The following is a 26301-nucleotide window of genomic DNA, read 5'->3' as shown; positions in this document are numbered from 1 at the left end:
ATTTTTCAATGAAATTGTCTAGTTTTGCTGTGAACAGTTTTTCGAGGATCTTGGAGAACTGAGAGAGTAAAGAAACTGGCCTGTAATTTGTGTAATGGTGTCTATCTCCACATTTATATAAAGGTATAACTTTAGCTATTTTCATGTTGTTTGGAAATTTACCAGATTGAAAAGACATATTATATATGTGAGTAAATGGTTCTGCAATTTCTTCAATAACTTTTTTTATTAAACTCGTATCAATATCATTCCAGTCAGTGGAGGTTTTACTTTCACTTCTCCTTACAATGTCTATGAACTCTTTTATGCCAACTGCACCAAGGAATATAGATTTAGGATTTCTCTCCCATCGAGCAGCCTCCGCCCCTCCAGGTGTGTCTGTATCTTGAATCTTTTCTGCCAAATCTGATCCCACATTTACAAAGAATCTATTAAAACCATTTACCACTTCCTCCATATTATTTATTGATCTGTCATTCTCAATATAATGATCAGGGTAGCTTGTGTTTTTGTTTTTAGCTCTATTCCTAATAATACTATTCAGTACATTCCATAGCCCCTTCATATTATTTTTATTACTATCTAATAATTTATTATAATATTCCTTCTTACATGTCCTCATAATGCTGGTTAATTTATTCTTGTATTTTTTATATTTAATTTCTGCCTCCAAAGTTCTTTTTTTTATGAATTGTCTATACAGCGTGTTCTTTTTTTTACAGGCATTTTTTAATCCTTTGGTGATCCATGGACCATTTGCTTGTTTTTGTATATGTAAATGTAATATTTAAGACATTCCTTTTAATTTAGATGGTGGTGGAGGTGAAATATCAAACAGTGAAGATAAATAAGGACAGTATTTGAAAACCTTTTGTTAAGAATGTTAATGGTTTTAATGAACTTTATTCCTGTTATGAGTAGATTTGGGAAAATAGAAAATCAAAGTACCCATCAGGAAACCAAACTTATACAAGGTTTCAAAACATTTATGGTCATTCAAAATTTGTCTAACCACAAAGCACATAAATTAAGGAGTAATCCCATGTCAGAAGTTTAACTCATAAGCCATGCTTTTACTGTGATTTTTTTAAAAGAATTATATTTGGCAAATAATTTGCAAACCATATTAAGTATTTTGTTTACATCAAAACATTTCATACCATTCGAGTTTCATTATGGCCTATTCTCTGCATTCACTTCCTCAACCTATTTATTTATCACAAAAACCTTCAACATGACTAGATGTCATTTGCATACTGATTAAACAATCTGTTAAATAGAAATGTAAAACAGTGAAAGCAGTACTTTCTCCATTAAAATGTGTGTGTGGTACTTTGTGATGATGTTTGGTTAAAAAAAAGCTAAGAATGACAGGAATTGACAACTGAGCAATTGTAGATATATCAAACAGGCTTACTGACTTTAGGTATGAGGAATTATACAGTATAATTATACAGTATAATTATACAGTCATTATACTGTATAATTATACAATATATAATTATACAGTATAACGACTTGTCCAGGGTGTACCCCACCTCTCGCCCATAGTCAGCTGGGATAGGCTCCAGCTTGCCTGTGACCCTGTAGGACAGGATAAGCAGCTACAGATAATGGATGGATGGATGGATGGATGGATGGATGGATGGATGGATAGGCAGATAGCTGTTAATCAGTCAACAGTATTGTGGTCATGTTTTTAATGTGCTAAAAATGATGATCTATGAAGACTTGATGATGCTTGTAATGCTTCCTTTTCAGTTAAAATGCTGCCCAATAAGCATTGTATAAAATGGATAATTCCTTAAAATATATATGGCTATATTTCAGCAGTGCGCCTCCTGATGTCAGTTAAAATTCAAACTGATCAAAGGAGCAAAAATAATAATTTTCGGCCAAATCCAGCTTATATTATAAGCTTATTTAAGAAGTTCTAAATTATTTCCTTATACATCATTCTGAAATCACCTATCATGGGGTTTGAGCTAGATTCTTTTAAAAGTGCCCTTTTTTTTATCTTTATTTTTATTAGTTAATTTTTCATTTTCTTTGATTTAACATCATTCATCTCTGTTAATGACAACAGCCTAAACAATGAAATGCCTTTCTTCTTTTGTATGTAGATATACAGTATAATGCTTTGGTGAACGAAACTCTTATAATATGGGTGTATTTCAGGTGCTGTTGCTTAACTATCAGCAGCTGCATTCGAAATGCTTGAAGGAAAAGTTTCACCATTCGAGACATTGTACGCATCTGCAAAAGACCAAAAATATTAGTGTCAGTGCTATTTACAAATCAAGACAATGCTCACATGCTTATTGAATGATAAAGCTCACACATGGCAAAGACAAAATGTAATAGTGCTAAAAGTAAGAGTTAACTTGCAAAAGTGAGAGCAATAACCCTCAGGTGGAATTAAGTGCAATCAAAAAATGTGGATGAAAAAAAGCCATGTCATTAAAATGTATTGTGGCAGCGGGGGTGTGGCCAAGCACCGGTCTGTGACAGGAGGGCGGAGTCAGGGAAGGTAAGTGGCAGAATCACTACATCTGACTGCAATTAACCTGTGTTTGTGTGTGTCTTCCCAGTGACCGCGCCCTATTTAAAGAGGGAGAGCTGAGAGCAGAGGAGACCTCATCCCTGAACAAGACGCCAGTCGTGTGTGTGTCTGTTCGAGTTATAATTGTTAAACTGAAAAGTGTAGCAATAAACGCTATTTTGAACCTGATCTCTGTCCTGCCATCCACTGTGCTCCACCCACCAGTACTGAACCTCTACAGTGGTGCTGAAACCCGGGATATTGTGGAGTACAGCAGCCGATCAGCCCCATGGAGTCCTCCCCGTTCGCCGACCTGGTCCACGCCCTCGCCACAGCCCAGCAAAGCCAGCACCAGGTGCTAGTCACCCTCCGCAAGGAACAAGAACGGCGCTTTGAGCCCCTGGTGCTAGCCCAGCAAGAAGATCGGGAGGCGTTCCGGCACCTCCTCGTGTCGGGGTCCACCAGCGCTCCCACCGCGGGCCTGTCCCCCTCACCGTAACCAAGATGGGTCCGCAGGACGACCCCAAGGCTTTTATCATGCTCTTGGAGCAAGTTGCAGAGGCCTCGGGGTGGCCGATGGAGCAGCACGCGGCGCGCCTCCTCCCTCTGCTAACGGGAGAGGCGCAGCTGGCCGCGCTACAGCTCCCCGCCGACCGCTGGCTGGCCTACGCGGACCTCCGCCGGGCCGTCCTCCAGCGCGTGGGGCGCAGTTGGCCGGCCGTTCGCGTTTGGCCAGCAACTCCGGGACGCCTGCTGGCGGTGGCTGAGGGCCAACAACCGCGATGCCAAGGAGATCGTCGATCAGGTGGTGCTGGAGCAGTTCGTCGCACGCTTGCCAGCAGGAACCGCGGAGTGGGTCCAGTGCCACTGCCTGGCGTCGCTGGATCAGGCCATCGAGCTGGCGGAGGACCATTTGGCAGCTGTTCCAGCGGCAGGACAGCAGACAGCCTCTTCTCTTCCCTCCTCTTCTCTCTCTCTCTCTCTCTCTCTCTCTCTCTCTCTCTCCTCCTGTGTCCTGTCCTCGCACCATTCCCCCACCGCAGAGGCGGGGGCCGGCACCACCCCAGCCGGCCCGCTGCACCCGCGGTGCCCTCCCGTTTCTCCCTTCTGTGTCTGTCTCTCCCCCCCCCTCAGGTGAGTGAGCCCCAGAACACCGGTGCAGAGAGGAAGCCCGGGCCGGTTTGCTGGCGCTGCGGGGAACCGGGCCACCTCCAACAGCAGTGCATGGCAATGGAGGTGGGAGCGGTGGTTCGGATCCCCGACGCGCCAGAAGCCGCCCTCGATCGGGCCGGAGCATATCGCATACCGGTGAGTATTCAAGGGGATACATATCAGGCGTTGGTGGATTCTGGTTGTAATCAGACCTCAATTCACCAAAACCTGGTGCAAAATGAGGCACTGGGGGGAGCACAGGGGGTGAAGGTGTTGTGTGCGCATGGGGATGTTCACAGCTACCCTTTGGTGTCAGTCCACATTTTTTTCCAAGGGGAAAAATTTATAGTGAAGGCGGCGGTTAATCCTCGCCTTACCCACTCTTTAATTTTGGGGACTGATTGGCTGGGATTTCGGGATTTGATGACACGCTTAGTAGAGAGTGGGTCCTGCCATTTAGCAGGGGGAGGTCCCGGTGTCACTTTAGCGGGAGCAGCTGTCACAGAGCCGTCTACGTCATCTCCGCGTCAGAGTGAGGAACCCCAGGCTCCTCCTCTCTCACTCGGGGAATCCCTCGCGGATTTCCCGTTAGAAAAATCGCGAGACGAGACTCTGCGACATGTGTTTGACCAAGTGAGAGTAATCGATGGTCAAACGCTCCCACCGAACGCCACCCTGTCCTTCCCCTATTTCTCTATTATGAAGGATAGATTATACCGAGTGACGCAGGACACTCAGACAAAAGAGCAAATCACACAGCTTTTAATTCCAAAGAGCCGCCAGGAATTGGTATTCCAGGCGGCTCACTTTAATCCCATGGCTGGACACCTAAGGCAGGACAAGACACTAGCCCGAATAATGGCCCAATTCTATTGGCCGGGGATTCGCGGCGACGTTCGTAGGTGGTGTACGGTGTGCCGCGAATGCCAATTAGTAAATCCAGCAGCCATTCCAAAAGCGCCTTTGCGCCCTCTACCTTTAATCGAGACCCCATTTGAAAGAGTTGGGATGGATCTTGTCGGGCCATTAGATCGGTCAACACGAGGGTACTGCTTGATATTAGTTCTAGTGGACTATGCATCGCGATATCCGGAAGCAGTGCCTCTGCGCAATATCTCAGCATGCAGTATTGCAGAGGCACTCTCCACGTTATTTCCCGAGTTGGAATCCCGAAAGAGATTCTGACTGATCAAGGCACCACATTTATGTCACGGACACTGCGCGAACTGTATGGGTTATTGGGGATTAAGCCGATCTGCACCAGCGTGTATCACCCACAAACGGACGGTTTAGTGGAACAACTCAATCGCACCCTCAAGAATATCATAAAAAAAATCGTAAGTGAGGATGCACATAATTGGGATAAGTGGCTCGAGCCCTTGTTGTTTTCAGTGCGAGAGGTCCCCCAAGGCTCCACGGGGTTCTCCCCGTTCGAATTATTATATGGGCGTAAGCCGCGCGGCATTCTAGACGTGCTGTGGGAAAATTGGGAGGAGGGACCTTCACAAAGTAAGAACGAAATTCAATACGTTATGGACCTGCACGCAAAACTCCACATGCTCACCCACCTAACCCAGGAGAATTTGCGGCAGGCCCAAGAACGCAAACCCGCCTGTACAACAAGGGTACGCGCCTTAGGGAGTTCACACCGGGAGATAAGGTACTCGTACTGTTGCCCACATCGAGCTCCAAATTGATCGCCAAGTGGCAAGGACCCTTTGAGGTCACACGGCGAGTTGGGGACGTCGACTACAAGGTGAGGCAAACGGACAGGGGTGGGGCGCTACAAATTTACCACCTCAATCTGCTTAAACTCTGGAATGAGGAGGTCCCCGTGGCGTTGGTGTCGGTGGTTCCGGAGAAGGCAGAGCTGGGGCCAGAGGTTCAAAACGGGGCATTGGCATCACGTACCTCTCCGGTCCCCTGTGGAGACCACCTCTCCCCGACCCAACTCACGGAGGTCGCCCAGTTGCAGACCGAGTTTTCGGATGTGTTCTCACCCCTGCCCGGTCGCACTAATCTCGTAGAGCACCACATAGAGATGCCCCCGGGGGTGGTAGTGCGTAGCCACCCTTACAGGCTACCCGAACACAAAAAAAAGGTGGTTCGGGAAGAACTTCAGACCATGCTCGAAATGGGCATCGTCGAGGAGTCCCACAGTGACTGGAGCAGCCCGGTGGTCTTGGTACCCAAGGCCGACGGGTCGGTCCGGTTCTGTGTGGACTATAGAAAAGTCAATGCGGTGTCTAAATTCGACGCGTACCCAATGCCTCGTATTGATGAGTTGCTCGATCGACTCAGCACTGCTCGCTTTTATTCGACGCTGGATTTGACGAAGGGATATTGGCAGATCGCCTTGACTCCACTATCCCGAGAAAAAAACGGCCTTTTCCACACCATTTGGTTTACACCAATTCGTCACCCTTCCATTTGGGCTGTTTGGGGCGCCCGCTACATTTCAGTGGCTGATGGACAGGGTCCTCCGCCCCCACGCCACTTATGCGGCCGCTTATATAGATTTTATCATCATCTATAGTAATGACTGGCCGAGGCACCTCGAACATCTGAGGGCTGTCCTTAGGTTGCTGAGGTGAGCGGGGCTCACAGCCAACCCAAAGAAGTGTGCGCATGGGCGGGTGGAAATACGGTATCTGGGCTTCCACTTGGGCAACAGGCAGGTGCGTCCCCAAATTAATAAGACGGCAGCAATTGCGGCCAGCCCGAGGCCCAAGACCAAAAAGGGGGTGAGACAGTTCCTGGGGCGGGCTGGCTATTACCGTAGGTTTATACCTAATTATTCGGACGTCACCAGCCCGCTGACTGATCTCACTAAAAAGGGGGCACCAGATTTGGTCCAGTGGACGGAGCAATGCCAGAGGGCTTTTTCTGAGGTAAAGGCTGCACTGTGTGGGGAGCCACTTTTACACTCCCCTGACTTTTCTCTCCCCTTTGTGTTGCAGACCGATGTGTCTGACAGAGGGCTGGGGGCGGTTTTGTCCCAGGAGGTGGAGGGGGAGGACTGCCCCGTCCTGTACATCAGTAGGAAGCTGTCAGTGTGTGAGGGGCACTACAGCACCATAGAAAAAGAGTGTCTGGCGATCAAGTGGGCGGTCCTCGCCCTCCGTTACTACCTGCTGGGGCACCCTTTCGCCCTCTGTTCGGACCACGCGCCCCTCCAGTGGCTCCACCGGATGAAAGATGCCAACACGCGGATCACCCGTTGGTATCTGGCACTCCAACCCTTCAATTTTAAGGTGGTCCCCAGGCCGGGGGCGCAGATGGTCGTGGCGGACTTCCTCTCCCGTCAAGGGGGGTGGGGAGTCGGCTGCAGGCCGGACGGCTGCCCGGCCTGAGTCGGGCGGTGGGGGTATGTGGCAGCGGGGGCGTGGCCAAGCACCTGTCTGTGACAGGAGGGCGGAGTCAGGGAAGGTAAGTGGCAGAATCACTACACCTGACTGCAATTAACCTGTGTTTGTGTGTGTCTTCCCAGTGACCGCGCCCTATTTAAAGAGGGAGAGCTGTCACACACACGCCAGTCGTGTGTGTGTCTGTTCGAGTTATAATTGTTAAACTGAAAAGTGTAGCAATAAACGCTATTTTGAACCTGATCTCTGTCCTGCCGTCCTCTGTGCTCCACCCACCAGTACTGAACTGCTACATGTATGTATAATCAAAAGTATAATATTAATAAGATTATTTAAAAGCACCTACAGCCTTTTAGTGGAATGGTGTTGAGGACGGGGAACATGATTTTTTTTTTCCGCCCATAAATGATCCGAATATGAATCAAATAATTTCTGATCAATTAAAAAAGTCTGAGCCAATCAGGAAAGTATGCAGTGTTTTTGGCCAGCATTAGTCAGCTACAAAGATAAAGACTGTCCAAATTAGAATCTACGAATTGATGTGTGCTGTCTTTGACAAATTGGATAGCGACTGCAGTTATCTTTCTAACTTACAATAAGCTTTAATTAGGCAGCTAGCGGCGACATGGTGGTGTAGTGGTTAGCGCTGTCGCCTCACAGCAAGAAGGTCCTGGGTTCGAGCCCAGCGGCCAACGAGGGCCTTTCTGTGTGGAGTTTGCATGTTCTCCCCGTGTCCGCGTGGGTTTCCTCCGGGTGCTCCGGTTTCCCCCACAGTCCAAAGACATGCAGGTTAGGTTAATTGGTGACTCTAAATTGACCATAGGTATGAATGTGAGTGTGTCTGTGTGTCAGCCCTGCGATGACCTGGCGACTTGTCCAAGGTTTACCCCACTTCTCGCCCATAGTCAGCTGGGATAGGCTCCAGCTTGCCTGTGACCCTGTAGGACAGGATAAGTGGCTACAGATAATGGATGGATGGATGAATAGGCAGCTAGCTGTTAATCAGTAAACAGTATTGTGGTCATGTTTTTAATGTGGTAAAAATGATGATCTATGAAGACTTGATGATGCTTGTAATGCTTCCTATTCAGTTAAAATGCTGCCCAGTAAGCATTGTATAAAATAGATAATTGCTTAAAATATATATGGCTATAGTTCAGCAGTGCGCCTCCTGATGTCAGTTAAAATTCAAACTGATCAAAGGAGCAAAAATAAAAATAATAATTTTAGGCCATCACCTGTCTCATTCAGTTGTACATTTAGGCATTAATTTTCTTGATCATGTGCATAGAATGGGTTTTATGCTATGAATACAAGGAACAACATTGTATTTGCTGTCCACAGTAAACAAACCTACAAAACTGGTATACAGAAAGACAATTTATTTTTAAAAAAATCCCGGAGCACTTGTTTTTTTTGTTTTTTTGTGAAATGTCTCATCTCATCTCATTATCTCTAGCCACTTTATCCTGTTCTACAGGGTCGCAGGCAAGCTGGAGCCTATCCCAGCTGACTACGGGTGAAAGGCAGGGTACACCCTGGACAAGTCGCCAGGTCATCACAGGGCTGACACATAGACACAGACAACCATTCACGCTCACATTCACACCTACGGTCAATTTAGAGTCACCAGTTAACCTAACCTGCATGTCTTTGGACTGTGGGGGAAACCGGAGCACCCGGAGGAAACCCACGCGGACACGGGGAGAACATGCAAACTCCACACAGAAAGGCCCTCGCCGGCCACAGGGCTCGAACCCGGACCTTCTTGCTGTGAGGCGACAGCACTAACCACTACACCACCGTGCCGCCCCTGGCCTTATTGATAAAAGGGATAAATTCTAAGTGCAGTTTAATCATCCCTCAGTTCAGTTACGTACGTCTCTGCCGCAATCTGTTAATGAAAGGAAGTCCACTTGAGGATGATGGTCCAGAAGTTGTGCTCTGTAATTTATACACATCAGTCATTGGTTTGTAATGGATAATTTTAGTCTAAGTAAGAGTGATTTTTTTTTTAAGAACATACAAGCATACAGTGGCAAGAAAAAGTAAGTGAACCCTTTGGAACTACCTTTATTTATGCATAAATGTAATTAAAAATATGGTCTGATCTTCATATAAATTAAAATAATGAGCAAACAAAACCTATTACATGGCCTATTACATGTGCCATGTGCTATTGCTATGAACACTTGCTATTTGTAGAAGTTGTCTGCAATTTTTTAGGCCTTGTACCATTTCTAGAGGCATTAAGCCAATGGGACAGATTTGGTGCCATTTGGAGACATTTTTACCTGTGTTTGGATAACCTTACACATTTAATGATTGAAGATAACATTTTCACATTTGAGTACTTGGGGCATCTTTGAGCCATGGGTCAAAGAACAAGTTCCTATTAAATTGAATCAAGAACAAGATGACCGTAGGTGTGAGTGTGAATGGTTGTCTGTCTCTAAGGTATGTGTCTAAAATGGCATGGCCTTATTGATCTCATCTCATCTCATTATCACAACGAACACAACCTATGAACACAATCATAGGTTGGGGAAGCCATGGTATAATGGTTAGAGAAGCAGCTTTGGGACCAAAAAGGATGTTGGTTTGATTCCCTGGCCCAGCAGGAATGGCTGAAGTACCCTTGAGCAAGGCACCTAACCCCCAATTGCTCTCCAGGCTGCTCTGGGTATGTTGTACATCACTCTGGATAAAAGTGTCTGCTAAATCCCATTAATGTAATGTTTAATTGGTGTGTTCAATAAAGGCATGAAATATTATAATTGTGTGTGTTAATAGTTAAAACACATTGTTCATTATTGTAACTTAGATGAACATCAGACCACATTTTCAGATAAATTTATACATAAATGCAGGTAATTCCAAAGGGTTCATTTACTTTCCTTGCCACTGTATGTAGCATAAACCATATTTACCCTGGTGCGGTTAGAGGTTAAGTTCCTCAGTGACAACTTTCCTGCCAGTTCTTCTCGGACCTGCAACCACAACACAGGTGAGATCGACCATTATTTATGTGTTTAAAAAGAATTCTGTTTAAGTGATCAGTTATAGAAAGCAGTTCATTCAAAATTCTTAAAGTTGCTTTTTGAGAAAACTCTGAAATACTAGTGAAGAGTTGTGTGAAGATCATTGCGCACATGTACCTTACTATCCAGTAATGTCCCAAACACCAAAATAAAGAAGCCCTTTAAAGAGACAATTTAGATATTTATACCATTTACTTTTTTGCATATTAAGCATGAGTTCTCATATTATCTAAAATGTATAAAATGATGAGACAATTTGTATATTAATATTAAATTGGTGCAATTAGAATTAAAGAGAAAATGAGCTTAAATTGATTTTTGTACCTGCAGTGAATTAAGGAATGCGAACACCACATGAATCCCAAAGTCTGATGACACCATGGTCCCGATGCCGAATCCCCATGTTAGACCAAAGAGTGGTGTTAAAATCCCCACACATCTAGCAATGACCACTAGGGGATGTTTCTCATCTGGATGAGTGGAAGCATTACTTCCTCTCCTTAACATCTTATACAGAACCACGATAAGTACCAGCAGGTTTATAGCTACAATAGTCAGAACAGGAATCACAAATGCCAGGAGGGCCTTCGTTTTATTCCAGTTCAGCCAACAATTGTGATCTTTTTGAATGTATCCTTTGCTTCCAGCTGTAGATGCCACAGTAACGACAGCTATGATTAATGGTGCACCATAGCCAACAGTGAAGGCTATGGCCATCATTGTGCCTCTGGTCATTCTGGAAAAGACCATGAGGGTGCGGTAGAGGAGTAAGAGTGCTGACAGCAACATCCAGAAGAAAAGGGCGAGATAAAAGAAGTGCATGAAGAATGTCGCTGTACTGCAGGATCCCACTCCTTTCTTTACAACAGCTGCTCCAATGATGAAGCATATATTCGCAATCAGAAGGGATACAGCAACGTTGATGACGGAGACGTGGCGCATGTACGATGTGTCATTTCGTGTCACTGATGTCCATATAATGATTTCAATGATGATACACAAAACCAAGCTGGCCATTGAAATGCCAACACCAATATAAGTTATATAGCCTAAGATTATGACTTTGTCTTTTTCCAAGGAAAATGGTGACATCAGGATTGAAAAAGAGGTTGTGTGATTGCACTCACATGTATATCTTTCAGTTTCATTCCCTAATGGCTTTAGTTGACATCCAGTCGTGTCCCATCCCCCAATGCCATTCAGAAGACTAAAGTTCCAGAAGACACACTGAGGGTTTCCCAGTGTCTCATTTCTGAGATCAAAAGAAAGGGAGATGTTGTTAATTGTTGAGTTTGTCACAATCAGGGCTACATCTCCATTGATCTTGGTGCCAGTTTGACTGCTGCCATTGCTGGTCAGATTTCGAACAGGTAAGATAATGTTAAAAGCTGAAGAAATTATGATGGTGATGAAAGTCGGTGCTATAATCTCAGGAACACTTATTTCAGTTGTCAAATTTATGCCAAATTCTTGAGAAAAAGGATGAACGAATAAAGTTTTCATGAAAAAAGTGGAGTTTGTTGTTCTGTTGAAGTTGCTATTCACAAGCCTGCTTGCAAAAATTTCAGTAGAATTTAGAAAGTCAGAACTGGCATTGGCGCTTGCATTGTTTTCGTTTAAAAGCACCCATGAGTCCCGTGCATCTACTGATCCAAAGGCGTCGATGATTTGTAGGAAGTCCTTGAAATAGAAAAATTCATTAAAAATACAGCACATCTGAGCAATCTAGTTCAGTAGAAATAAATCACTTAATTTAATTAAGCACAGATGTATTCATAATTTCCAACAAAAGCAATTTGCAGTTTTTAATTAAATTTGTTGTATAATATCAAATACTGATGCAGATTGTACAAACTCATTACCATTGGCCAATACTAAAGCTATTCTGACTTGATCATTATCTACAAATAGCACATTAACTAAATTCAATCATGTTCTGAAGGAAGGTGAATTTACTTACCATCATCGTGGATTGATCAATTTCAACTGTTTGTAAGAGATTTGAAACAATTGTCAGAATTTCTACAATTGCTTTTATGGTTGCTTGTGAGCCAGTGATGTTCTGAATCTCCGATAAAACATTACCGCTGAGGATGCCCATAAATTGTGCGATGTCATTTACCTGTAAAGTCTACCAAAGTATAAACTGTTATGGTGAAGCAAATAGAAATTACACAACTAAAAATTTTCTCATGATCTTTCATGTAAGAAAAAAAAACCCTAATTGCCTGAGCTTCATCTTTTAAATCTTGAAAGACACGCAGGACACAGTTGTTTTCTATGGGGTCCCAGAGGCCTGATGCATTACACTTAGCCTTTTGAGTGCCAACCGTGCCTGTGTTACATTCAGCAGTGTTAACATCTCCCAGATCTCCAGCTCCAAATACACTATCAGAGCAGGTAAATTCTAAAAAAAAAAAAAGGAAAAATGAGGACATTTCAGAGTATATTTATTTATTTGTTTGCTTGTTTATACCAGTGTTACTGAATAATTTGGTTGTGTAATATTCACACTGAACGCTCAAATTGTTTCACGATACTAAAGAATTGTCCACCTGTAACAGCTGCTAGACAATCACCTTTACTCACCTTTGTTTATGACGTTTATTTTGAAGCTCTTTGGATAATGATTGCGGCTGATGGGTTTTTCTAGTTGGCATGTGACCTCTATCACTTGGTTGGTAGTCTGGCAGTCCTGTTTGTTAACTATATAGTCACATAATAAGCAACCTGCTGGTGAGCCTGTAAAACACAATTAAATGATGAAACTTATTAAAATGGAATTAGCTTCTGTTATATGTTTTCATTTTACAGTAATTAAAAACACTTCATTTTCAAGTCCAACAGGACAAATTCTTAGTCAGCCAGTCACTGTCTTTCAAATGGTGAAGGCAGACAAAATATTTATTTATTTGTCATAATTTTTTAAATTAGCAATTACAGTGGTATGCAAAAGTTTGGGCACCCCTGGTCAAAATTGCTGTTACTGTGAACAGTTAAGCAAGTTGAAAATGAAATGATCTCCAAAAGGCATAAAGTTAAAGATGACTCATTCCTTTTATATTTTAAGCAAAAACTATTTTTTTAATTTTCATCTTTTATATTTTCAAAATGACAAAAAAGGAAAAGGGTCCAAAGCAAAAGTTTGGGCACCCTCCATGGTTAGTACCTAGTAACACCCACTTTGGCAAGTATCACAGCTTGTAAACACTTTTTGTAGCCAGCTAATAATCTTTCAGTTCTTACCTGGGGGATTTTCACACATTCATCCTTGCAAAAGGCTTCCAGTTCTACAAGTTTCTTGGGCTGTCTTGCATGCACTGCTCTTTTGAGATCTATCCACAGATTTTCAATGATGTTTAGGTCAGGGGACTGTGAGGGCCAGGGCAAAACCTTCAGCTTGGGCCTCTTGAGGTATTCCATTGTAGATTTTGAGGTGTGTTTTGGATCGTCATTTTATTGTAGGACCCGTCCTCTTTTTAACTTCAACTTTTTTACAGATGGTGTAATGTTTGCTTCCAGAATTTGCTGGTATTTATTTGAATCCATGCTTCCCTCAACCAATGAAATGTGCCCTGTGCCACTGGCTGCAACACAACCCGAAAGCATGATCGATCCACACCCATGCTTCAGAGTTGGAGAGGTGTTCTTTTCCTGGAATTTGGCACCCTTTTTTCTCCAAACATACCTTTGCACATTGTGGCCAAAAAGTTCAATTTTGATTTCATCAGTCCACACGACTTGTTTCCAAAATGCATCAGGCTTATTTAGATGTTCATTTGCAAACTTCAGATGCTGAATTTTGTGGCTAGGACGCAGGAACAGTTTTCTTCTGATGACTCTTCCATGAACATCATATTTGTTCAGGTGTTGCTGCATAGTAGAACAGTGCACCACCACTCCAGGGTCTGCTAAATCTTTCTGAAGGTCTTTTGCAGTCAAATAGGTTTTTATTTGCCTTTCTAGCAATCCAACGAGCAGTTCTTTCAGAAAGTTTTCTTCATCTTACAGACCTCACCTTGATCTCCACTGTTTCTGTTAACTGCCATTTCTTAATAACATTACGATCTGAGGAAACAGCTACCTGAAAACACTTTGCTATGTTCTTGTAGCCTTCTCCTGCTTTGACAGCATCAATTATTTTATTATTCAGAATGCGAGGGAGTTGCTTAGAGGAGCCCATGGCTGTTGATTTTAGGGACAAGTTTGAGGAGTCAGAGAATTTATACAGCTTTGAAATCTGCATCATCTGACCTTTCCTAATGAAGAATTTGAACAAGCCACAGCTCAATAAGCTAATTAAGGTCTGGAACCTTGGTAAAAGTTACCTGAGAACTCAAATGTATTGGGGTGTCCAAACTTTCGCATGGTGTTCCTTTTCTTTTTTCACTCTCCAATTGTACAAAACAAAAATAATACACAAATCTTGCAGAAAACGCTGAAAATAAATGTATCGTCTTTACCTTTATGCCTTTTGGTGATCAGTTCATCTTCTGCTCACTTAACTATTCGCAGTAACAGACATTTTCAGTAAGGGTGCCCAAACTTTTGCATGCCACTGTACATATTCAGTTGGGCTGGTATTCATGACCACGTACATCATATAAAGAAAAAAAATGCTTTGTATATGACCTGTTGAAGGTTGGACGCAAGCTGCTGGTTTAACAATCCACTGTACTTGATACATCATCTGGACACAACACCGCAGTGGGATTGTTGTATCCTCACATTTTACAGTTTTATTAGTGGTCACTTGGATATTGGGGTATGGCTGAATTGTTATAAATTGCCAGATAATATAGGGCACTGAGTTTACAATTGTTGTGCATGCATATTGACCTGAGAAGAAAGAAAAAATATTGATAAATGTATTTACAAAAACGAATGTTTTCATGATCTTGAAACACACACACACACACACACATATATATATATATATATATATATATATATATATATATATATATATATGAGAGAGAGAGAGAGAGAGAGAGAGAATACTACATGGTTGCGTGAAGATATGAAGTTTATCTTCGAGTGGTAAATGTATATTTCACAAGTGAGCATAATGAATGAGGGATATGATCTCTCAACACAAGAAAATAAACTTCATATCTTCATGCCACTGTGTCATGTTCTTTATATTACAGAGACAAAAAAATTGCAAGTTAATCAAAAGAATTTTAATTTTGAACCAGTTTGCCATTTTGACAATGTGCGTCTAGTCAGCAGGAAAACAGTGGGAGTGATGTCATCGGAGTAAGATATTGGGAAATACGTCACTTACTGTAGATCCGTGATGTATTTTGATGAAAAATATGAGTTTTTCAACATGAGAAGATAAACTTAATATCTTCAAGCCAACATGTGATTTTCTTTGTATTATACAGACACATTCACAAACAAAAAGTACCCAAATTGACTGATTAGAGAACTGCATAAAGCAGCAGGTGCATGAGTATATGTGATATATGTATAAGTTTGTAACCTTTACCATCAAATGTTCTGTATAAAATGATTCTCTCATGAGGACCGGCCCAAGAAAGGAAGACCAAGAAACACCTCTGCTGCAGACGATAAGTGTATTAGAGCTACCAGCCTCAGAAATCATCAGTTAACAGAACCTCAGATAAGAGCCTACATGAATGCTTCACAGAGTTTGAGTAGCTGACACATTTCAGCATCAACTGTTTGGAAGAGACTGTGAATCAGGCCTTCATAACCAAATTGCTGCACTGAAACCACTACTGAGGGAGGCCAAGAACAAGAAGATCTTCTTTCTTGGCGTAGGTCAAGAATGGACATTAAACCAGTGGAAATCTGCACTTTTGTTTGATGAGTCCAAATTTGAGATTTTTGGTTACAATCGCCATGTCTTTTTGAGAAGTAGAAAAGAGGAACTGATGGTATCTGCATGTGTGGTTCCCACCGTGAAGCATGAAGGAGGAGGTGTGATGGCATGGGGGTGCTTTGCTGGTAACACTTTTGGCGATTTATTCAAAATTATAGGTACACTTAACCCACAACACTACTACAGCATTCTGCACTGGCATGCCATCCCATCTGTTTTACACTTAGTGGGACCATCATTTATTTTTCAACAAGACAATGACCCAGAACACACCTCCAGTCAATGTAAGGGCTATAAAACCAAGAATGAGAGTGAAAAAGTGCAGCATCAAATGACCTGGCCTCCACAATCACCTGACCTAAACCCAGTTGAGATGGTTTGGGATGAATTGGAATGGAGAGTGAAAGAAAAGCAGCCAACAAGTGCTCAACATATATAGGAACTCCTTCAAGACTATTGGAAAACTATTTCAAGTAACTACCTCATGAAGCTGGTTGAGAGAATACCAATATTGTGGAAAGCTGTCATCAAAGCAAAAGGTGGCTACTTTGAAAAATCTAAAATATTTTTGCTTTGTGTACACTTTTTTGCTTACTACATAATTCCATATGTATTGTTTCATTGTTTTTGATGCCTTTAGCATTGTCAAACAATGTAGAAAATAAAATAATAATAATTCAGAAAAAACATCGACTGAGAAGGTGTGTCCAAACTTTTGACTGGTCGTGTATATTCTGGCACAGTTTAATATTGACTTTCACACTTGCAAGAGAGAAAGAGAGAGAGAGAGAATGCTAATTTAACAGAATTGTTTTGGACTTACCACTTTCACTGGGTGTGACATTGTGCACGGTGACGATGTTCATATTGTTATTAATTGTATACTTATCCGATGGCTGAATTTCCTTCCCATTCATGGTCCATTTTATGCCATTATTCACTGGAGGTGTGCAGGTCAGTGTGAGATTTATCCCAGGATATATAGTGGCACTGCCATTATATAGTCCATCCTTCACTAAAACAAAGAGCCAAGTACGTTTCCAAATTATTATGCCGTTCTTGCTTACATATTTAACTGTATGTACATATGTATATACAGTACCAGTCAAAAGTTTGGAGACACCTATTAATTCAATGACTTTTCTTTGTTTTTGTTAATTAAAGACACTTCATGTCTTAAAGTCATGATGGATGTCGTTTCGCTTTATTTAATTGAGTGGTTTTTGACATAATATGGATTACGACAGTTGTGGTATTGGGCTATTTACTGTATTTTTATTATTTGCTATTGATTGTTTGTTTGTTTGTTTGTTTGTTTGTTTGTTTGTTTGTTTGTTTGTTTGTTTCAAACGCATTAAGAAGACAAGAAATTCCACTAATTAACTTTTGACAAGGCACACCTGTTAATTGAAAAGTATTCCAGGTGCCTACTTCATAAAGCTGGTTAAAATAATGCCAATAGTGTGAAAGTGTCATCAAGGTAAATGGTAGCAACTTTGAAGAATCTAAAATATGAAACATTAAATGTTTTAACCCTTTTTTAACCACATAATCCCATATATGTTCCATAAGTTATTTCATAGTTTTGATGTCTTCAGTATTGTTCTACAATGTAGAAAATGGTCAAAATACAGAAAAACCCATGAATGAGTAGGTGTCCAAACTTTTGACTGGTACTGTGTGTGTGTGTGTTTGTGTGTGTGTGGACAATGAGGTTGATATTTTTATCATAATTTTTATGAAAGACCTAAACAGTTATTCTTAACAACAACAACAAGCGCCTACCACTGCGACTGGTTTCAGTCACATTAAATCCCAGTGAACGGAGATTGCTTGCAAGCTGTTGGTTTGCTGAAGCCAAATTAAGGTTTTCACTTGTTGCATTAATAGTGAAGTCTGTAATCACACTGCCAGGCCTGTCAAAAACAAAGAACATCATTAAAGACTGTTAACCAAAAACAAAAATATAGATTATAGGCCAGATTATTGGTTGTTTTTTATTGGTGGAAATAATAATAATAATAATAATAATAATAATAATAATAATAATAATAATAATCATGCTTGAATAATCAGTTGGTTGATCAATCAGACAACTAATTAGTGAAAATGTTTGATTAATTCTAAGTACCTTTAGTGATTACGTCAGGAATGCAGGTGACAGACCGATTTAAATGCAGCAAAGAATTTATTAAGACAAGTTGGTAAACAAATCCAAATCGTGAAGCAATGCCAACATCAAAAAACAGGCAATGGTCAGCCAAGGCATAAATAGATTATCAGAGGCACAGACAAAGGCCAAAAAGCCAAAGTATGAAATAAAGTCAGAAAACCAGAACAGCAATGCAAATAATAAACAGCTTAGTAAGATCAGATACAACGTACTGAGCATATACTTCACATTGTGTGTGTGTGTGTGTGTGTGTGTGTGTGTGTGTGTGTGTGTAGCAAGTCCTATTATACAGCACAGTAATGAGGATGTGCATTGCATCCGTGGTGTTAGCGAAGTATTCTGTCAGGAATGCAGGCAACAGACAAATATAAATGCAGCAGAGAGTTTATTAAAGCAATCTGGTAAACAAATCCAAATCATGAAGCAATGTCAACATCAAAAATCAGGTAATGGTCAGGCGAGGAACAAACAGAGTATCAGAGGCACAGACAAAGGGCAAAAATCCAAAGTACCAAATAAAGTCAGAAAACCAGAACAGCAATGCAAATAACAAATGGTAAGATCAGATACAAGGTCCTGAACATATACTTTGCACTGTGTGCGGGTAAAGCAAGTCATATTACACTGTGCACTAATGAGGCTGTGATATGGACAGGTGTGTGTGATAAACAGTATTCCAGAGATTGAGAGCGGTGAGCAGCAGCCATGATTGAAGGCAACAGACAAATATATAAATATAGGTGCAGACATGATAGATTAACTTTAGTTAATTCATTTTTTAAAATAATACGTCTCAAACATTATGATAATCTAGTTGATATATCTTGCAAAAGTATTCATCCCCCTTTGTGTTTGTCCTGTTTTGTCGCATTACAAGGTAGAATTGAAATGGATTTTTTTTTTTGGTGGTTAGCGCCATTTGATTTACACAACATGCCTACAACTTTAAAGGTGAAAATTGTTGTTTTGTTGTGACACACACAATAATTAAGATGAAAAAACAAAAATCTGGAGTACGCATAGGTATTCACCCCGTTTTATAGGAAACCCCTAAATAAGAGCTGGTCCAAACAATTAAATTCATAAGTCACATAATTAGTTGATTAAGATCCACCTGTATGCAATCAAAGTGTCACATGATCTGTAACATGACAACTACAGTGGTGCTTGAAAGTTTGTGAACCCTTTAGAATTTTCTATATTTCTGTATAAATATGACCTAAAACATCATCAGATTTTCACACAAGTCCTAAAAGTAGATAAAGAGAACCCAATTAAATAAATGAGACAAAAATATTATACTTGGTCATTTATTTATTGAGGAAAATGAGCCAATATTACATATCTGTGAGGGGCAAAAGTATGTGAACCTTTGCTTTCAGTATCTGGTGTGGCCCCCTTGTGCAGCAATAACTGCAACTAAACATTTCCGGTAACTGTTGATCAGTCCTGCACACCGGCTTGGAGGAATTTTAGCCCATTCCTCCGTACAGAACAGCTTCAACTCTGGGATGTTGGTGGGTTTCCTCACATGAACTGCTCGCTTCAGGTCCTTCCACAACATTTCCATTGGATTAAGGTCAAGACTTTGACTTGGCCATTCCAAAACATTAACTTTATTCTTCTTTAACCGTTCTTTGGTAGAACGACTTATGTGCTTAGGGTCGTTGTCTTGCTGCATGACCCACCTTCTCTTAAGATTCAGTTCATGGACAGATCCCCTGACATTTTCCTTTAGAATTCACTGGTATAATTCAGAATTCATTGTTCCATCAATGATGGCAAGCCATCCTGGCTCAGCTGCAGCAAAACAGGCCCAAACCATGATACTACCACCACCATATTTCACAGATGGGATAAGGTTCTTCTGCTGGAATGCAGTGTTTTCCTTTCTCCAAACATAACACTTCTCATTAAAACCAAAAAGTTCTATTTTGGTCTCATCCATCCACAAAACATTTTTCCAATAGCCTTCTGGCTTGTCCACGTGATCTTTAGCAAACTGCAGACGAGCAGCAATGTTCTTTTTGGGGAGCAGTGGCTTTCTCCTTGCAACCCTGCCATGCACACCATTGTTGTTCAGTGTTCTCCTGATGGTGGACTCATGAACATTAACATTAGCCAATGTGAGAGAGGCCTTCAGTTGCTTAGAAGTTACCCTGGGGTCCTTTGTGACCTCACCGACTATTACACGCCTTGTTCTTGGAGTGATCTTTGTTGGTCTACCACTCCTGGGGAGGGTAACAATGGTCTTGAATTTCCTCCATTTGTACACAGTCTCTCTGACTGTGGATTGGTGGAGTCCAAACTCTTTAGAGATGCTTTTATAACCTTTTTCAGCCTGATGAGCATCAACAACACTTTTTTCTGAGGTCCTCAGAAATCTCCTTTGTTCGTGCCATAATACACTTCCACAAACGTGTGTTGTGAAGATCAGACTTTGATAGATCCCTGTTCTTTAAATAAAACAGGGTGCCCACTCACTCCTCATTGTCATCCCATTGATTGAAAACACCTGACTTTAATTTCACCTTCAAATTAACTGCTAATCCTAGAGGTTCACATACTTTTGTCACTCACAGATATGTAACACTGGATGATTTTCCTCAATAAATAAATGACCAAGTATTGTATTTTTGTCTCGTTTGTTTAACTGGGTTCTCTTTATCTACTTTTAGGACTTGTGTGAAAATCTGATGATGTTTTAGGTCATATTTATGCAGAAATATAGAAAATTCTAAAGGGTTCACAAACTTTCAAGCACCACTGTATATAAATCAACCTGTTCTGGAAGGATCCTGACTCTGCAACACTACAAAGCAAGCAAGATGAGAACCAAGGCGCCTCCAAACAGGTCAGAGACAAAGTTGTGAAGAAGTTTAGATCTGGGTTGGGTTATAAAAAAAAATAAATCCCAAACTTTGAATATCCCAGGGAACACCATTAAATCCATTATAACAAAATGGAAAGAATATGTCACCACTTCAAACTGACAAGAGAAGGCCACCCAGCAAAACTCACAGACCAGGTAAGTAGGGCAATATTCAGAGATGCAGCAAAGACACCAAAGAAAGCACTGATGGATCTGCAAACATCCACAGTGGAGATGGGAGTATCTATCCATAGGGCCACTTTAAGCCATACACTCCACAGAGTGGGGCTTGATGGAAGAGTGGCCAGAAAAAAAGTCATTGCTTAAGAAAACATGTTTGGAGTTTGCCCAACAGCATGTGGCAGACTCCCCAAACACATGGAAGAAGATTCTCTGGTCAAATGAGACTAAAATTATCTTTTGGGCCATCATGGGAAACGCCATGTGTGGCGCAAAGCCAACACCCTGAGAACACCATTCCTACAGCAAAGCATGGTGTTGGCAGCATCATGCTGTGGGGATATTTTTCATCTGCAGGGACAGGAAAACTGGTCAGGACTGAAGGAAAGTTGGATGTCACTAAATGCAGGGCAATTCTGGAGGAAAACCTGTTTGAGTCGGCCAGAGGTTTGAGACTGGGACGAAGGTTCACATTCCAGCAGGACAATGACCCTAAACATACTGCTAAAGCAACACTGGAGTGGTTTTAAGGGAAACATTTAAATGTCTTGGAATGGCCTAATCAAAGCCCAGACTTCAATCCAACTGAGAATCTGTGGCATAATTTAAAGATTGCTGTACACGAAAGCAACCCATTAACTTGGAGGAGTTGGAGCAGTTTTGCCTTGATGAATGGGTGAAAATCCCAGTTGATAGATGTGCTAAGTCCATAGAGACATACTCCAAGAGACTTGCAGCTGTAATTGCAGCAAGAGGTAGTTCTACAAAGTATTGACTTTGGGGGAGTGAATATCTATGCATACTCCAGATTTCTGTTGTTTCATCTTAATTATTGTTTGTGTCACATCCATCCATCCATTCATTATCTGTAGCCACTTATCCTGTCCTACAGGGTCACAGGCAAGCTGGAGCCTATCCCAGCTGACTATGGGCGAGAGGCGGGATACACCCTGGGCAAGTTGCCAGATTATCGCAGGGCTGACTGTGTCACAGTAAAACAATTTTCACCTTTAAAGTTGTAGGCATGTTGTGTAAATCAAATGGGGCTAACCCCCAAAAAATCCATTTTAATTCCAGCTTGTAATGTGACAAAACAGGACAAGCACAAAGGAGGAAGAATACTTTTGCAAGACACATATATAATATCAGAATCAGAAACACTTTTATTGCCAGGTATGTGAACACACATGAGGAATTTGACTCCGGTTCAACTTAAGTCCCGAGGCAGCCGTCCACGGCGCAATCTTGGATGGATTTTATATATATATATATATATATATATATATATATATATATATATATATATATATATACATTATGGCATGCCGTTCAGGAAATTAATCTTTGAATATATTTAATGAATCCCCGAATATATTGAATGAAACTTTGAATATATGGAATGAAACTTTGAATATATTGAATGATTCCCCGAATATATTGAATGAAACTTTGAATATATTGAATGAATCCCCGAATATATTGAATGAAACTCTGAATATATGGAATGAATCCCCGAATATAGTGAATGAAACTTTGAATATATTGAATGATTCCCCGAATATATTGAATGAATCCCCGAATATATTGAATGAATCCCCGAATATATTGAATGAAACTCTGAATATATGGAATGAATCCCCGACTATATTGAATGAAACTTTGAATATATTGAATGAATCCCCGAATATATTGAATGAAACTTTGAATATATTGAATGAATCCCCGAATATATTGAATGAAACTCTGAATATATGGAATGAATCCCCGAATATATTGAATGAAACTCTGAATATATTGAATGAATCCCCGAATATATTGAATGAAACTCTGAATATATTGAATGAATCCCCGAATATAGTGAATGAAACTTTGAATATATTGAATGAATCCCCGAATATATTGAATGAAACTTTGAATATATTGAATGAATCCCCGAATATATTGAATGAAACTCTGAATATATGGAATGAATCCCCGAATATATTGAATGAAACTTTGAATATATTGAATGAATCCCCGAATATATGGAATGAAACTTTGAATATATTGAATGAATCCCTGAATATATGGAATGAAACTTTGAATATATGGAATGAAACCCTGAATATATTGAATGAAACTTTGTATTCTGCCCCCGCTCCCACAGCTCGGCAGACAGACAACAGGTCCCAAGAAAAACTCTGACTCAGAGGAGAGTATTAGAGTATATTGAGAAACGCTGTAAAACTCGACAAATAAAATTTACAAATTAGTTTTATATACAGAAAATACCGTTATACAAATATGATCCACGAGGGAAATGACTTTGTCACCGTAGCTTCGTTGCACATAAAAGAAGTAACCACTAATAAAACCACAAGCATTCGCCAGAGTGTTAACAATGTCTTTATTGTTTAAAATAGCCGCAACCAAATCCCGAACCGACTGACTCATTTTTGCTGCAGGACGGCGGCAGTGCCTTCATGACGTCAGCCAAGTTTCATTCCATATATTCAGAGTTTCATTCAATATATTCGGGGATTCATTCCATATATTCAAAGTTTCATTCAATATATTCAGGGATTCATTCCATATATTCAAAGTTTCATTCCATATATTCAGAGTTTCATTCAATATATTCGGGGATTCATTCCATATATTCAGAGTTTCATTCAATATATTCGGGGATTCATTCAATATATTCAGAGTTTCATTCCATATAAGTTTCATTCAATATATTCGGGGATTTATTCCATATATTCAGAGTTTCATTCAATATATTCGGGGATTCATTCAATATATTCAAAGATTAATTTCCTGAACGGCATGCCATAATACATATATATATATATATATATATATATATATATATATATATATATATATATATATATATATATATATATATATATATATATATGTGTGTGTGTGTGTGTGTTAACCTGAAACCAGTGACTGTTGCAGAATTGGCCTGGTAGCCAGATACGTCCATATAACTTGCATCAATCTGAGGTTGAAAAAATATAGTGAGTGTGTATAGTTTATTTAGTATATTTACTTTTAAGCGATATAACATGATGACTAATAATAATAATAATAATTTGACAATATTGTGTAACACTTACTGAACTTCGAATTTCAGAATTATACGTCTTGTATTTTGTACTACTTTGGTCAGTGAGTCGAAAGTCAAACTCTTCATTGATAGCCAGAGAGAAGCTTAATGGATGATAAATGTCTGTGGGGGGAAAGGTACCAGAAATTAAAAATTTTGGAAAATACAAATATTACATTAAAATTACATGATGCTTCAATAAGAAGCAAGAATTAAAATCATACCTCTTACTGTAGCAGATGGAGTTGTGACAGTTGGTGGTTTTGGGGTGGTTGATGTGCTTGACCTGATTGAAATACTGAGGTTTGATGTGGTTGAAGTGGGTGTGGGAGTGGTGGATGATGTGGTTGAAAGGCCTGTTGTGGGGGAAGTAGGTGCAGTTGAGGACTGGTCTAATGTGGGTGAAGTGGGTGTGGTTGAGATGCCTGTTGTGGGGGAAGTAGGTGCAGTTGAGGACATGGCTGATGTGGGTGCAGTTGAGATGCCTGTTGTCGGGGAAGTAGGAGCGGTTGAGGACGGGTCTAATGAGGGTGAAGTGGATGTGGTTGAGATGTCTGTTGTGGGGGAAGTCGGCATGGTTAAGAAGCCTGTTGTGGGTGAAGTAGGTGCAGTTGAGGACTGGTCTAATGTGGGTGAAGTGGATGTGGTTGAGATTTCTGTTGTGGGGGAAGTAGGCATGGTTGAGATGCCTGTGGTGGGGGAAGTAGGTGCAGTTGAGGACAGGTCTAATGTGGGTGAAGTGGGTGCAGTTGAGATGCCTGTTGTCGGGGAAGTAGGCATGGTTGAGATGCCTGTTGTGGGGGAAGTAGATGCAGTTGTGGACTGGTCTAATGTGGGTGAAGTGGATGTGGTTGAGATGTCTGTTGTGGGGGAAGTAGGCATAGTTGAGATGCCTGTTGTGGGGGAAGTAGGTGCAGTTGAGGACTGGTCTAATGTGGGTGGGGTGGGTGTGGTTGAGATGCCTGTTGTGGGTGGCATGGGTGTGGTTGAGGACATGGCTGATGTGGGTGAAGTGGGTGCAGTTGAGAAGCCTGTTGTGGGGGAAATAAGTGCAGTTGAGGACTGGTCTAATGTGGGTGAAGGGGGTGCAGTTGAGATTCCTGTTGTGGAGGAAGTAGGTGCAGTTGAGGACTGTTCTAATGTGGGTGAAATGGGTGCAGTTGAGATGCCTGTTGTCGGGGAAGTAGGCATGGTTGAGATGCCTATTGTGGTGGAAGTAGGTGCAGTTGAGGACTGGTCTAATGTGGATGGGGTGGGTGTGGTTGAGATGCCTGTTGTGGGTGGCATGGGTGTGGTTGAGGACATGGCTGATGTGGGTGAAGTGGGTGCAGTTGAGAAGCCTGTTGTGGGGGAAATAAGTGCAGTTGAGGACTGGTCTAATGTGGGTGAAGGGGGTGCAGTTGAGATTCCTGTTGTGGAGGAAGTAGGTGCAGTTGAGGACTGTTCTAATGTGGGTGAAATGGGTGCAGTTGAGATGCCTGTTGTCGGAGAAGTAGGCATGGTTGAGATGCCTGTTGTGGGGGAAGGACATGCGGTTGAGGACTGGTCTAATGTGGGTGGGGTGGGTGTGGTTGAGATGCCTGTTGTGGGCGGCATGGGCGTGGTTGACAACATGGCTGATGTGAGTGAAGTGGGTGCAGTTGAGATTCCTGTTGTGGGTGAAGTAGGTGCAGTTGAGGACTGGTCTAATGTGGGCGAAGTGGATGTGGTTGAGATGCCTGTTGTGGGGGAAGTAGGTGCAGTTGAGGACTGGTCTAATGGGGGTGAAGTGGGTGCAGTTGAGATGCCTGTTGTGGGGGAAGTAGGCATGGTTGAGATGCCTATTGTGGTGGATGTAGGTGCAGTTGAGGACTGGTCTAATGGGGGTGAAGTGGGTGCAGTTGAGATGCATGTTGTCGGGGAAGTAGGCATGGTTGAGATGCCTATTGTGGTGGATGTAGGTGCAGTTGAGGACTGGTCTAATGTGGGTGAAGTGGGTGCGGTTGAGATGCCTGTTGTGGGGGAAGTAGGTGCGGTTGAGGACTGATCTAA

At 41.5% G+C, this 26301-nt stretch overlaps 1 protein-coding gene across 2 annotated transcripts; it reads right to left on the bottom strand.

Moving 5' to 3' along the window:
* Positions 1-869: 869 nt before the first annotated feature.
* Positions 870-24854, bottom strand: LOC132873178 (adhesion G protein-coupled receptor F5-like). Of its 2 annotated transcripts, XM_060908484.1 has the most exons (14): positions 24495-24854; positions 24281-24393; positions 24098-24162; positions 17737-17867; positions 16775-16966; positions 14733-14939; positions 12690-12842; positions 12329-12507; positions 12061-12231; positions 10425-11780; positions 10218-10259; positions 9990-10049; positions 8940-9003; positions 870-2256 (listed from the first exon to the last, which is right to left on the bottom strand). In XM_060908484.1, exons 1-14 carry the CDS (start codon positions 24844-24846, stop codon positions 2189-2191), a joined length of 3153 nt encoding a protein of 1050 aa, XP_060764467.1. In that variant the 5' UTR covers positions 24847-24854; the 3' UTR covers positions 870-2188. The 2 variants fall into 2 exon arrangements, with proteins under 2 accessions (XP_060764467.1, XP_060764468.1); XM_060908485.1 differs by lacking the exon at positions 16775-16966.
* Between the last annotated feature and the right edge of the window lie 1447 nt (positions 24855-26301).

The sequence above is a fragment of the Neoarius graeffei genome, chromosome 25, assembly GCF_027579695.1.
Source record: "Neoarius graeffei isolate fNeoGra1 chromosome 25, fNeoGra1.pri, whole genome shotgun sequence".
Taxonomy (NCBI): Eukaryota; Metazoa; Chordata; class Actinopteri; order Siluriformes; family Ariidae; genus Neoarius; species Neoarius graeffei.
The sequence above is the reverse complement of the archived record's forward strand: the minus strand, read 5'-3'. Positions and strand labels throughout refer to the sequence as shown.